The sequence below is a fragment of the Ammodytes marinus genome, assembly GCF_949987685.1.
Source record: "Ammodytes marinus genome assembly, chromosome: 16".
Lineage (NCBI taxonomy): Eukaryota > Metazoa > Chordata > Actinopteri > Uranoscopiformes > Ammodytidae > Ammodytes > Ammodytes marinus.
In genome coordinates this window covers 22590556-22606197 of record NC_137220.1, presented here as the reverse complement: position 1 = coordinate 22606197, position 15642 = coordinate 22590556, and the positions used below count along the sequence as shown (strand labels likewise).

Sequence of the window (15642 nt, the reverse complement as noted above, 5' to 3'; positions counted from 1 at the left end):
TAATAAAAAGGGTTTTCATAGCAGTGTGTTGCATACTGCATCACTTTGACTGCTATGATTTGTTCTTCACAGATCCCCGCAAAAGACATTCTAGTCTTCTCAGTGTGACAGTTGTTACTGTGGATTGGATTAGCGCTGTCTGGGCTTGTCGGGGCTTGCAAGGATCTGCAGTGGAAGGAAGTGTGTGTTTCATTGTGTGTGTGTGTGTGTGTGTGTGTGTGTGTGTGTGTGTGTGTGTGATTGTGTGTGTCTGTTTTACTTTCAGATGCATGTGTTGCTTACAAAAGTGTGTGCATTTTCATATTATGCATGCATCTGCTGCACACATATTTGTTGTCCGTGTGCGTGTGTGTATATGTTTGTGTGTGCTTGTGTATATGGATATGAGCGTGTGCCAGGGAATGGAGGAATCTGACACACATGTGTTGGGCAGGACACACTGTGTGGGCTGAGGAGGGTGTGTCTGGAGCAGGATTCTCCCCATGTCTCCATCATTATCTATTTCCAGATCACATTACTGTATGCCAGTTACACAGCTACCACTACCAGCACTATGGCCTATGGCAGATACATTTTATTTATAGGAGCAACGCTGACCCCTGCTGGAGAAAGTGACACAATGTCAGATATTGCAGGGCTTACATACAGTATACAGTACCTGAAGGAATACACACTGGAAGAATGCCTATAGAGATGTGTGTCAATATGGATGAGGCAGTTGGATGATTGAGAAGACCCCCCCTCAGACATGCTGTCTTCATGGATGCTGTACTGAAATGCTCTCAGCCTATACAGATACAACCATTCAAGCCTAAAGTAATAGGTTCTTATAGCTGGCATCCCAGACAACTATTACAAACTTTTTTTTTTAGCTGTCCTGGCTTTTAAAGGCCATGTTGTCATTTAATCCAGATTGACTATTGACAAATCTTCTCACACACATGATGGAGCATGGCTCAAGGGGCGGGGTAAAACGTGGTGTATTGAGATGAATCCCTTGATTGCAGGTTTGGGTACAGTAAAGCCTCGTATTTGTTTTTTATAAATCTGTGTATTAGTGCGTGTTTGAGCACACGCGCACATCTGTGTTTATGATTTGGTAAACCTGTCTAAATCAACAGAGAACGCAAACTTTCATTCCAATGTAAGCAAGAAATTGGCGCTAAGCCCGCCTGACATGCAACATCGCAGTCCCAAACACTTTATGATAAATCGCACATGGGAACGACAACTATTGAGGAATCTGTCTGTCCTTTCACCGCCCGAATAATTTATTACGGCTTAAAATCCATTTTCCACAACGCTCTCCAAACGCATTTTTCATTTCTTGTTTATTCTCATTTTCCCTGAGGTGTTGTTGTCTTTCAGGGCTGCGCTTACTTTGGAAGTGTTGTATATATTTGCAGGTTGAAAAGAAAGTTAGGAGCTTTGTTAGAAGAGAGTTTCCAAACATACACATGCACCCACTACTGCTACTGTGAGCGCCTACTGTCTGTCTGGTCACTACTGAATGGTTCATTTTGGAGCGGCCTGTGGCTAATAGTTGAATATGCTTAAAGGTGCTGTAAGCGGAATGGTTCTTTTAGCTAACTTCCTGTCAGTTACTGCAGTTAGCAGTCCCCTCGCTTGTCCCTACGTCACCGCATTAATGCACTGCGGTCTTCAAGCAGCAAGTTATCTAGCATCATCTCAGATCCATAAGTGTGATAAAACATGATACAAACCATCAAAACAGACATTGGGAAGGATTTTTACCTGCTCCGCCATTGTAGGCGCATACACATTCACCCATCTGTTGCTCTTGCGTGCACTGGCAGTGAGACCATGGAGTGTATATAGTAAATATGAGTGTGACGTGTCTCGGTTTGTAGCGTTCTCTCTTCTGATTGGATAAACATTTCTGGATACTCCAATAAGTTTATTTGCCGATTACATGCAAAGCAGCTGACTGAGAGATCGGCTTTATGAAACGCGCACATTAGTAAGTGATCACTTCATGAATAAAGAGCGATTTTACACTTATATTAACATAAATAAACCGCTGACTTCACCTTTAAGTTGTTGCCTCAGGGCATCTTCTCTATGTCTGTCGGACTGCTGGCTAGCAGATGTGACTTTGCACCAACAGCAACTGTAAGACAGCGCTTTTTATGTTTTGGTCAGAATTGTCTTGGAAGCAAGAAGTGAGTGTGCAGCATCATCTGTACCGGACAAGACAATCAACTGTCAACATTGCATTATTGACATGCATTGGATAACTACAAGTGAATATTCAAATATAGACATAACAAAAAAGCAAACAGATACAGATATCCCCAAATAGCCACATCCGTCCTACTTCTTTCCCCCCCAGCACACACACACACACACACACACACACACACACACACACACACACACACACACACACACACACACACACACACACACACACACACACACACACACACACACACACACACACACACACACACACACACACACTGACTGCCAGACCAACGCCCCTGTCCACCCCTCCCCCTCCCCCTCGGCCACCACACACAGAGGCTCATTCACATGGTCATTAAGTCATTAGGCTACTTATTTATTGAAGTCTGCCACTAGAGCAACTGAGCATGTCAGACCATATACTAACCGCCTGCTGTGTGAGCCTGTCCTGACCATATTAGTCCATAGTGTGATATGTCTCCACTCTGGATATATTCATCCATCTACTTTAACTTTTCACCGACACCCACTGTAAAGATGTAATTGAATGGAGACGTGCCCTTTCTCCCCCCCTTAATGACTTTGAGTGAGTGCATTGATTCATGCCCCTATAGGATGCTGATGATGGCGTATTCAACAGAGTGAGGCCTTTAAGAAACAATAGCTAAGTAATAGCCGCCTATGTGTTTCATCTTGGTCACGTGGTCGAGGCCTATTACAGGACGTATGTTTGTTTGAATGTAGCATGTGTATCATTTGACCAGCCCATGCAGTCAAAAATGAGAGCTTTCACAGAGAGGAGCCAGTCTGAGAGGAAGGCTGTGGAAGGGAGTGTGGGGAGGGAAGGAAAAGGGGGGAGGGAAGACAGTGAGCAACAGAGAGAGAGAGAGAGAGGGAGGGAGGGGGTTGTCATCGCTCGCCCATTCCAAGCTTTGCAAGTTGAGAAGGAAGAGAAGAGAAAAATAAGTTGCTGCTCCAAGAAAGAGAGGAGAGATAGGGAGAGAGGGTTTGGATCAGTGAGCTGCTCAACTCTTTTTTTTTCTTCTTTCTTTCTCTCCCTCCCCTCCTCTCCCTTGCACGGGGCTCCTAATTTGGGATTTGTTTGAAAGCGGGACTGCGCCCCAGGAAGACTTTTCCTTGCTGGGGAAAAGGGAACCCTTGCTCCCTTCTCTCTAGCCTCACACACACACACACCCACACACATTCACTCTTGCGCCCCAAAAATGTCTGATTCCAGTGTCAACGCTCACTTGGAAGGGATCATATCAGACTTTGAAGGTTAGTTTCTTTCACTCTTGGGCTCTGCTGCTCCGCTGCCTTTTTCTCCTTCTTGTTGTCACTGTGGAGCGCGGCGCTCTTTAACCCTGCCATGAGGACACTTTTGATCGTTTCCACATGTCTGATTGGAACAGAGCAGATCTGGAAGAAAAAAAAAGAAATGGAGAGTTCTGGTTGACGTGGGCGGTGAGCTGTGGTGTTTTGAAAAGAGAAATGGTGTGCTCAAAGTGTTTTGCTTTTTACTGCTCTTTAACTTTTTGATAAGATGCATGAGTGTGCATTTGTTGTGGAAAGTCATGTATGTATTCACATCTGAAAGGTGTCAAAGAGAGCATTTGGAAGAGAGTGTAGACTTAATCGACCAGCATGACAGGCCATATAGGTGTGTGTGTGTGTGTGTGTGTGTGTGTGTGTGTGTGTGTATACTGTACTTTTAAAGAAAACATTTGACCATACAGCTGTGGGGGGAACACCTGGCAACCCCCCCCCCACACACACACACACACACCACACACACACACACCCCCCCAGGTTCCTTGGTCTCCTCTTCCTTTTCATCTCCCTGCCCCTGGCCCACAGATTCTCCCTGTCAACCCTCTCCTCCTCCTCCTCCTCACCCTACGCCTGTGTTTCCGGTCTATCTCTCTCAGCAGCCTGTCCATCCTCAGCCCCTCTCCTATAGCTGAGGAGGGGTGGGTGGGTGGAGGGGTGAGGGGTTTGACAGGCAGACACACCTCCCCCCAAAACTGTCCGTCTATCTGACTATCTGTCTCCCGTCTCTCACAAACACATAGCCATTAGCGAACGCATCTGCACTTGTCCGGGGGCCGCTCCTCTGTCAACACCAGTTTGCTTGTGGTATGCATGGCGAATCCCTCTGTCTCCCTCATCCTCTCTCTCTCCCTGTCTTTATGTCTTTTAAACTGCTGGCTTACACAGTGCAACCGAGCAGAAAGATAAGTGGCCTTCATTCAGAGAAGGGGAGGCATCGGTGGCAAAGAAGTGCTTTAACCATGTGGCTCGGAGTCATGCTTTTAGACATCCCCCGCTCATGTGTAACACTGATATAATGGCGTACTGTTGTTGTTGTCAATGGTGTGTGTTGGCCCTGGTTGGTCTGAGTGTGTGATAATACCTTGGTGTCAGTACCATGCACCATGATGTATGGCTCTAAGTGGCCCTGGGAGTGTGTGTGTGTGTGTGACCATGTAACTATTTAACGTTTGAAAGAGGAAATACTAAAATCTTCCTCTTACGTTAGAAAGGTGAAGTTAAACACATTGAAACAAACCCTTTCTGAATGCAGTACACTCAGCGGTTGTAGCTGATACAGCCCTACTTGGTCTGGTATGACTAGTAGCTTGTGGTGGCTAATGTTGGCACACTTTGGATTGATATTGTTGTATGATGGATATTAGTTCAGTTCACTCTTTTCTACTTGTGTTACTGTTTTGTAGTACAACTATTACTGTTTTGTACTACATTTTAGCTGTTCAGCAAAACTTAGTTTCACTTTACAGTAATTCTTGTTGGGTAACATGTAAGTCAGTTTTCTAGTTTTTGCCCCCCAACTTATGTGACAGATAAAGACATGGCCAAGAAATGCCCACAGACTGTACACAACTGAAAGCCTGTTTATTTTCTAACAGCAAATATATATATTTTATATTCGACATTCATATTTGCACATTAATCCTTCGCGCCATGGTGTATCAATATGCTGACCAACCTCACAAATGCTTCTATCATCGGATTACACTTTGATGATCATGTAGTTGTTGAATTATGTAGTTGAATTTTGGGAAAGGTGTGTGTGCAAATGTATTAACATACAGTCATTGCTCGTTAACAACTCTTCAAAAGCACCACAGAAAATACCAGAGAAAATATTTCATGCAATAGCGCCAGTAATTTGTCTACAGCCACTGTAATCTATACACTAAATCTGTGAATGAAAGCTGAAAGAATATACTTTTTCACTACATTTGCCACGTCGCTGTTGTTGGACACTGAGTGTGATTCAGCCTGTCCTGCCCTTGGCTGCTGATGACGCAGCTTGAGCTGAGACGGACAGAGGACAGGATTTTGTTGCCCATGAGGCTGATGACCTCAGCTGTGACTTCATGCAGATCATTGACACTGGGCCTTCCGCTCACACACACACACACACACACACACACACACACACACACACACACACACACACACACACACACACACACACACACACACACACACACACACACACACACACACACACACACACACACACACACACACACACGCACACACACACACACACACACAGTCAAGTTCTACAGCTCCTTCAAAGAGGACTGTAGTTTAATATCCCATAAACCAGATATCTGGCTTATATTGAGCCCTTGTCTCCTTTCTCCTCAGTTGATCTATTTGCCTCTCTTTCTGTCTGTGTCTCTAAAAGCTGCATGTTAAGGGCATTCACAGGTCCGGCGAGAGGAAATTCCGCCGGAGTAGATTTCTGTGGTAGGCGAAAATGTCGGGCTAGGCAGTGGAGGAATGGACCTGAGCACAGCTGGGCCTCTCTTCACTGATCTGCTTTAGCGCCCGGCCTGCATAAACCCATCACAGTAACACAAGTTATCACAGTCAATGATATGAGAATGTTAAAGATTGAAACAGCAGTTCAGGACGTGAGTTGGTAATGGAAAACGATAATAGGGGATTATAGATAAAACACCTTTCTTAACCAAGATTTGTATTGGTTTCAGAGAATGTGTATTTGTTGTAAGACGAAACTCCTTCATGGCGGCGGTGAGAAATTAGATGTGAGATCACGATAGGATCTTAAACGCCTTTCAAGATGAAAACTGTTATTATAAGGCAACTGCCACTTAGCTGTGGTTTGGAATTTTTCAGGAAGTCTGTTAAGTAAGTAAGTTGTTGCTCTGTAACCCAAATGCACTGAAAATGTGCTATTTAGGATTATTGGCATACATTTTGAGGTGAGGTATTAAGTTAATGTGCGATTGATCATGACCTTAAAGGTCCCATATTATTCCCATTTTCTAGTTCAACATTGTAATTTGGGTTTCTACTAGACACTTTTTTTATGGTCTAGTGTCCAAAAAAAACCGTTTGATTTCTCACAGTGCCATTGCTGAATCTCCTCATTTCAGCCTCTGTCTGAAACACTTCATTTTACACCCTGTCTTTTTAAATCTCACCTTCCTAAAAGGCCAGTCATCTCTGATCGTCACTGAATCTAACAGCCAGTTAGATTCGAGGTTCTCTGGGGGTGTGCTTATTATCACAGGTGGATGTAGTGCTAAGTTAAGTTGGTGAAGGGGGAGGGGCATCATCCTCTTATGAGGTCATAAACGGAGATAAATCTCACTGGGGTTTTTGAACACAGGTTTTCAGGAAAGTGGCGGAGAAAAAGAGAGAGGTTTGTTCTTTGTCACAGTTTGGGAGTCTCTAGACACACCGGTGACTCATAATAATGTTGAGAAACCATGAAAAAGTGCATTTTGCACAGTAGGTGACCTTTAAAACTCAGTCTTATGACAACAAGGTGTCTCGTTGATAGAGCTTGTATGTTGGAGGGAGGAAGTGTCTTCTGACCGAGGCTGGTGATAGCCGCCCTCGGGAGTCTCCATCCTTATCAGCGTTATCACGGCCCTCTATACTCACCAGCGAGGACAGCTTTCCTGCTAGTGACGCCAACGGCATCAGAGCTGCTGGGAAGCACCAAGGGTCACTCTGGGGCAGAGCGAACACAGCAGCTTCTTTGTCAGCCTATAAAGCCACTCCTTGCTGTTTCCCTGCCTGTTGGACACGTGGAGCAGAACCCACACTGATGCTAACCCCGGGGCAAGACCTCAGAGTCATCAACAGGCTCCATGCTATGGCTAAAAACAGCTAGCCTGTGATTAAAGCTTTTTTCCCCATAGCAGCATCAGCATGTTATGGAAAGCCCGTTTGAAAACAGTAAAAGACACCTCAGGAAAGAGAGTTAGTCTTTAAGACTATATGTAAGGCTTTCTGATTCCGAAGCACATTTTGACATGCAAGAGCACACTTTTGTATAGCTTAGCAGATTGTACTCCATTTGAAACAAATGCCATTTAAAAGCTGGAAATAAGAAGTTTAAGTTCCTACAACAAGTGAGGACAAAAGGCATACTTCATCTTGTTGACCTATCCAGCTCATCTACTGTCATGCTCTGAGAGGCACACAGAATTTCAATGTGGCGCCCCTCCAGTACATGCTACACTGGAGAACAGAGTAGCATCCTCATGTGATTTTCTGGCAGTTTAACCATGTTCCACTGGTGTTAGTTGAAAATCATCATGCACTGCTGCAGTGTCTTCCTTATATGGCAGTGCGGCCCACCAGCAAGTTTACGCTATATCGCTCAGTCCAAAATGAATAGGGTTCAAAAGTCTTCAAAGCAGATTTGTTTCAATTTCAGGTTAAATGAGAGGTAAACAGAGGGAGGGAGAACTAACAGGGGGAGAGTCAGAGAAAGAGTCATAGAGAGAGAGGGAGAGAGAGAGAGAGATTCACATTGGTGCTCATTATTATATTAGCTTGGTTAGTTGCCAGAGAGCAGCAACAGCAAACTGTACAGCAGCTTGGAAACATCAAAGGGTTTTGTCCTTGATATCACACACACACACACACACACACACACACACACACACACACACACACCTAAAAAAACAGATTAACGCACTGCTGAGATATTATATGCAATATAAATGGTTGACCTCTCCATCGACCACTTGTATAAAATTCAATGGGGCTTTATTGGCATGGAAAACAGAAGTTTACTTTGCCAAAGTGCGTACATACAGAGATCGCAGGATGCATTGTAGTGTGATGTGAACAGAGGTAGAGCATTCAACCAGGGCAGACCATGCTGAATTTTCTTTACGCTACAGCTGTGTTTAAACACACACACATACACACACACACACACACACACACACACACACACACGCGCGCACATGCACGCACACGTATACACGTACAGAGAGAGAGAGAGAGAGAGAGAGAGAGAGAGAGGGAGAGAGAGAGAGAGATACATTACTGACAGGGCCACTGTCTCCGCTGTGTCTGAGGACTTAACTGTGTTGGACTCTTCTGTCACAACAGAGCAGGCATACACCACACAGTTAGGACAAATCCAGGCCAGCAGCTCATTATATCTAAATCACAGTAAAACACAGTTTTAAGTGGTCTGTGTGGCACTTTGAATAATGCTTTTGGTGTTTACTTTTATTGCTCAGGCTCTTTCCCCTGAGAGCCTGGCGTCACACAACCATGAACAGTGCACGTAATGTTTCTCAGGAACGGCTACGGCAAATTAGCGGCTCCATTAGTGGTGCATTTCATGTCCTTATTGGCAAAACATTCTTATCCTTGTCATGTGATATTACAAGGCTTTGCCACTGCAGCTGATGCATTTCATGTATACCTTTCTTTGAGACTAAGTGTGTCATTTGGGTCCTTATTTCTTATATTTCAAGAAGAACAGAGCACACGGACATTCCTGTCTTCCAGGAAAGTTTCAAGGATGTTTTTCATTTTCTCAAATGAAATTAGGCCTGTGTCATCATTCCATGTGAGCAACAGAAAGAGTTGACTAAACTACCTGTGATCGTACAGGCAATGCATATTTCATTCATATGCATTTAGAGTTCGAAGTCAGTCCTTTTTTCACTGACTCTCTTTCTTATTCTAATCCCTGTCGTTCTCAGTTGTATGATGAAGCCTCACAAGGAATTTATTTTTATGGTATAAAACTATCCCACAAATATTTGAGGGGACATGACACTAGGCCTCACACACACACACACACACACACACACACACATACACACACACACACAAATGCGCATTAGCATAGAATTGATGATGCATGTCATATCCTGCATTGATTATTCATATATGCTGTTTAAGTAATAATTTGGTTTGGATTTATTGTGAGTGAGTTCTTAGATGACATCCCCAGTATTCAACAATAAAATGAGTGGATACAGATAGAACCATCAGCAGCTGGCTTCTCAGTAGACTCTTGATATCAGGCGCGGAACACTTGCCGAAAATAATCAAGGATGTGAAAACAGTGAGTTTCCAGGAAGAGGGTCATCTTCCATGCTGGTGCTTGGCCCGTCCAGCACATGAAGTAGGCCAGAGCAGGCGTGGGTGTTTATCTGGGACAGAGGCTGTGTTGCTCCAGTGGTCAAAGCTGTTTCTTGGTCTCTCTCGGTCGGGGTGAGGTGAGCCAAGCCTGGTCTAACCTTTCACATCTGACATGGAGCTGGGATATAGACATGTTACATTGACATGGAAAGAGATGGCTGGTTAAAGGTGGAAATAGGCAAGTTGCTATCACTTAAGGTACATATCTAAAGTCTGTTTTATATTGGAGATATATATATATATATATTGTTTTTACTTTACTTCTTTACAGCAGCATCAAACATGAACTTTCTTTAGCAAATATAATATTAAAACCATTATAGGCCACATTTTAATTTACTTTGCAGTTAAAATTTCAACTTAACACCAGCAATTAAAAAAATGCACCTATAGGCTATTTTAATAGTTCAGTCAGAAATGAATGCTGGTTGGTAGAAATGAGCTCCTGGAAGAGTCACGCGATCAATTACAGCGCTCGCGAGGCGTGGTCATCTCGTTTTAGTCGTCATGTCAACAGGTGTGTGAGAATGGGAGTGACATCTCAGTAACGTTAGGCTTAATATCAAGAGGAATATTTGTTAAATACAGCTTGTCAGAGGATGAAATAAAGTCGTTCTTTGCGTTAATTGGCGAGTGCTTGAGCAATATAGGCCCGCCGCCCTATAGTTCAAAACTACTCGGTGGGGACCGAGGAATCTTTTCACCGAGTGGACTAGAAATTAGAAACGCCATGCTATCGGTCTATATGAAACGTGTCAAATCCGGTAAGATCAATTAAGTTTATTTCGGGCGATTTGCTGGTTCCTGCAACGTGTACAAACAGTCTTAACTGCATTTCATTGAATTTCAACCATACATACGCTGCTATTGTGTGTTGCACGCTGATGAAATGTATAGGTTCGCAGGCTTTTTGAGTGTCCTGTAGGCTGTGTTAGTGTGTCAGTCTGTCACTTTTTAAACTGTCATTATTATTTCTTGACAGCTACTAGGCCTCATATTTCTTTCGTTCGTTCATGGCGTGTTATTATGCATCCGGTTTAACTTGTGATGCTGACTGCCTCTTATATTCCGTTGAATTGTCTTATTTTTTTCCACACAAGAAAATAGGTAATTTGACTCCATTAAATAAGGCAGGTGTTAATATTAGGCTATTTTCCTTTTCTGATGTTTGCACTGACATTTTTGAAGAAGTCTGGAAAAGAACATGCATGGTGCTGGTTTGAGTTTCTGCACCAGTGTTTTTATGCTGTCCCGATCTGTGTGAACCAAAACAAACTTGATACAATGCCACTATTAAATGGAAAAGCAAGTTGCATTTTTTTTCTCTCTCAGAATCATCAACTGCTTCAGGCCCTCATCTTATCTGATCTGTCATATTTTGTGTCTGCTTGTATTGTCATAAGATTGTTCTACTTGAGCCATGATTAGTGTGTTTCAACTCTGCATGTATGACATTCTTTTGTTTTATTCTTGTCCAACCACAAATGTCCTTTGCCTTTGCAGCGCTGAAACGGTCGTTTGAGGTGGAAGAGGCGGACCCATCCACACACCCTTCATCCCTGTCTCGTCGGGCCACCAACCCCCTCCGCTCCTCCACCTCCTCCATCACCTCCAGCCAGCGCAGCTACGACATGAGCTCACGCACCTCTGACTACTCCTCTGCCAGGTCCTCCCCCTCGGAGTCATCCAACCTACGCTCCCCAAAGAGCGGCATGCGACGTATTGAGATGTCAGGGGCCCGCAACCCGGACGCGGCCTCTTCCCGTCGCGCAGAAATGTCCATCGAGGTCTCCTCTAAGCAGATCGACAACTCGCCCAGTGCCGGCATCGCCCGCTTTGGCCTCAAGCGGCCTGAGGTCAGCCTGAGCAGTCGGATTAACCCTTCGGACAGCTCCTCCAACTCGCTCTCCAGCTCCACAAACAGGCGGGCGGAGCTGAGCGTGACACGGCCCCACGAGCCCCCCGCCCCTCCCAGGAGGATGGACGCCCAGCTGTCCTCTGCACCAGTGTCAAGGATCCCCGAGCCCCCGCAGAGGAAAGCACAGACCCCATCCCCTGTCCCCAGCCCAGTGGAGGTGCTATCTAGGAAGCCCGAGATGCCCGTCTTCAGGCAGGCGGACGGTTTGGTGCCAGGCAGTGCAGTGGAGAACAACAACAACATCAACCACCCGCCGCCTCCTGCCCCCAGTGCTCCTCTGCCTTCCCTGGCAGAGCCTAAGGTGGAGAGGGTGCACTCACCTGTCCCAGAGCCGCCCGCAGCCCGACCAGCAGAAAGTGAGTACCTGCTCAGCTCCGCCAATTTACTTCACTCACTCTTTTTGCATTTAAAATAGTTTCCCAAGGTAAAATGTTTGTCTAAATGAACTTCTCCATGTGACATTTTTAGCCTCGTTACCCAAACAGACATTTATTATATTTTGACCCTGATTCAAACACTATATTTCCTTCTCTCTCTAAATATATAGTCTAGTCACATCCACACATCTTTGAAATTCATGTAGACTTGTATCTCTAAGCCTGTGTCATTCAGTATGACACACATTTTTACATTAACTGACCTAATTTTGAATACATTTTAAGATGTGCTTTTATTCACCCTAGGAGGCAGCTGTTGAGTTACAATAGTAATAGCAATAGTAGAGTCCTTCTGATCCTGTTAGTCTAGACTAACTGTGAATGTAGGTCAAGGAGGGTGGTGATGAGAATCCCAGGGCTGCTCCCAGAACAGCAGTCATTTGTACAGGAAAGCAGCTGAAGAGCACAACTCACTTGAACTTGACTCAGGCCACTGGTTCAAATATCTGTAAATTCAGAGAGGCATTTGCAGTTTACAGTTTTTGCACTGATGTTACAAATGAATAATTTGTCAGAGACGCTAGTGACGCAGCAAGCTTTACCCCACATTCACTACTTATTATGTTTTAATAAGATGAATCTAAGCTAAATCTATCCTGTCTAGTCACTGCAGCGGTAGTTTTAACTTTCCAGCTACTGTTGACCTACCTCCCAGACATGCGGTACGGAGATGATGTCAATGTTTTTAGAGTGACTTGCACCATAAGTATTTGTTTTACCGCGGCAACACATAAAAAAAAAACTAAAATGCTCCATAACTGTGGTGTGGTATTTTGTACCGGTGAGTCATTGTTCTGTTGGACAAACCTCTCAGGCTCAGTCAGACATGGTCAAGAGTGGAAAACACAAGGCTCTTGAAGGCTATGTGTTTATTCAAGTCATCCCACAATAAAGCCTTATGTCATTTGATGGAGGAATAATTACTTACTTTTACATTTTTGCCCAAATTCCATGCCCGGTTTTGGTCTGTGGGTCCATCTTCATCCTTACATTACGTCTGACCGAACTGCCATGACATTTAGTAAGGATATTTCTATTTTCAAGAAGTTGATTTTTAATATTTAGGTTATTTGGTGGATCTACACAACAAGCCATAACTTGTTTCCATGTACTATGCTATCCCTGTGTGTGATGATACCTAATAATTAAGGTTTACTCATGACCTTTCTTTTAGCGCCATCCTCAGGACAAATGTTATAATTCCATTCCTAATATGTTAATTCAATCAGTTTCATTACTGCCATGAAGCGTAATGAATTGTTGTCTTTAGGGGCCATTAGCAGGGCTTTAATCTGTTAGTCTTATTTTAATTTTCAGTTTAGTGTAACTGAATGCTGCGCAAGACTCTGGAGTTATGGCGCATACTAGGTAATGTTACAGCAGCTTGATTCATATTTTTGATTGCGTAATTCACAAGTACAGTTTCAACATAGTTTAAGCCTGGTACTGGTTGTCGTCTGGCTAGGAAAGCATGTGTTTTTTTTTCTGCTGGTTTGAATGCCTTGACTTAGAAATCTACAATTTTCTTGGTGGCCATTTGTTCTTTTTCCGTCCCTTCTTCTCTTATCCTATTAGGAATGGCTCATCCATTTACTTACCGTAGCACTGTGCGCTGGAGACAGCTGTGCTCAAGGTTTCCTCTCACTGGTGGAGTAGTATCCAGGCGTAGGCGGCTACGAGGTGATACATTCCAAATCTGGAGGTCATAAAACATTCTGCTTAAAAATAGAAAAACCTCCAATTGTGTGTTGCTGTGCTGTACTTCCTTTGCATTCAGCTAGGGATTTCATTTTATTTCTGCCACTTTTTGACGGTATGCCTTTCCTGTAGTTAATAATATGTTTTTTTTTTCAACCCAGCATTGGTGGATCAGTCTGCAGCATATGCCCATGCTAAATATCTGCAACGCGGCCTTGTGTCAGGCGAAGGAAGATAAGCAAGGAAAAGTGAGAGGATTAGGTCTCATCTTCTGTCACATTCGGCTCAGATTACCATCCTCAGCAAAGCATATGGAGGGGGGTAGGCCCTGCTAGAAAGAAGCCTGGGCAGAGGAAGAGAGAGAGAAAGAGAGGTGGTTAAGTGGGCACAAGGGAAGAAGGAGAAAATAGAGTGAGACATTAAGCACGAGGGAGAGTGATTTCCTGTTGAGGAGAGACACTTCAAGCAAAAACTTTTTTGTTTTTCAAGCACTGGTCAATTTTGAGATTTTTGCGTCCATAACATGTCTTCTTTCATACTAGGATAAATAAAAGTTCCAAATGGTATATTTAAGTGTACATTTCACTAAACATGGTCGTTTTTTTTCAGTTTCCTAAACGACCATCTTTAACGGCCATTCTCTCAACATGAGTTTTTTTTAATACTCTAAAACAAAAATCTCATCTTCGAAAGTGCATCAATTAAACCTTCCAAAATAATTTTTAGCACTATTTTGAAGGTTTTTAAAGAAGGATTTGTTGTAAATTGTCTGATGCTTCAATACGACCTGTACATAATAATAACATGTTTTGGTTGATAAAATGAAAAGGGCCGTATCCAAAATCTTGTGTAAACGCTTAGGACACGTGGTAAAATTGAAATAAAGAGTTAAACTCTAGCTTTATCCAACATCTAGATTTTAGTTTTTTTAAAGAGACACAACTCTTCGCATAATGAGTTAGATATGGCCAAATTTGCACATTTACATAAACATGTCTTGAAACAATTCTAATACGAAAAACTAATTGTTTTAATGGAAGTAATCATCTGGCAAAGTTTCATGATGTCTATACGTTCAACAAGTTACCCTATTTACCTGCAGTGTCTACTCTTCAGTCTATCTGCAAAGAGAAAACAAAATAGAGAAAACCTCTAGACATTTGTGAGTAAAACTTAACCGACGGGCCACACCTCTTTGACGACATGCCCGAACTGCAATTTACTCAGCAAGTATATATTTTATATATTTTTTTATTTCACATAAAGATCGTTGTTCTTTTTTTAGAAGGGTAAACTTGGAATACCGTCAGTTTAAAAGTTTGTTGTTTACTGTTGTTGGCGCTTGAGCCAGCAGCAGCACAGTATCTCTGGTGGGACGCTGGTGTGGATGATTTAGATTATTGCCTGACGCGCTCATGTGATGTTTAGCTGGGGTTTGCCTTTGTGAATGTGTCTCTCTGTGCACATGTGCATCGACGCATTCAATGTGTTCATTCATCCTCACACAGATGACACGGTTAAGAATATCCCGCCCAGGGGAGAGTGACTGGTGAACATGCTGATAAGCTATACGCCGGTTGTTTGTGTGGATGCTGTGGTGGAGCACAAGGGGCTGTAATGACTCAACACTTTTCTGTTTGATTTATCTGTTTATAATGATGAGCAGCTGGGTCCAGGCTTTTGAGACTTTCAACAGGATGTGATCTCATGTCTGCATAAAAGGAACACACACACACACACACACACACACACACACACACACACACACACACACACACACACACACACACACACACACACACACACACACACACACACACACACACACACACACACACACACACACACACACACACACACACACACACACACACACACACACACACACACACACACACACACACACACACACAC

The 15642-nt window shown here is 43.5% G+C and overlaps 1 protein-coding gene across 3 annotated transcripts in view; it reads left to right on the top strand.

Moving 5' to 3' along the window:
• The window catches only part of septin9a (septin 9a), a 97952-nt gene that overhangs the window by 22274 nt on the left and 60036 nt on the right, over nt 1-15642 (top strand). For 2 of the 3 annotated variants that reach the window (XM_080044086.1, XM_080044088.1), the window contains one exon: nt 11179-11949. In XM_080044086.1, coding sequence (XP_079900212.1) covers nt 11179-11949 — 771 coding nt within the window. Of the gene's footprint in view, nt 1-3217; nt 3487-11178; nt 11950-15642 lie in introns of those variants that run through there. The other variant, XM_080044087.1, reaches the window with a different exon arrangement.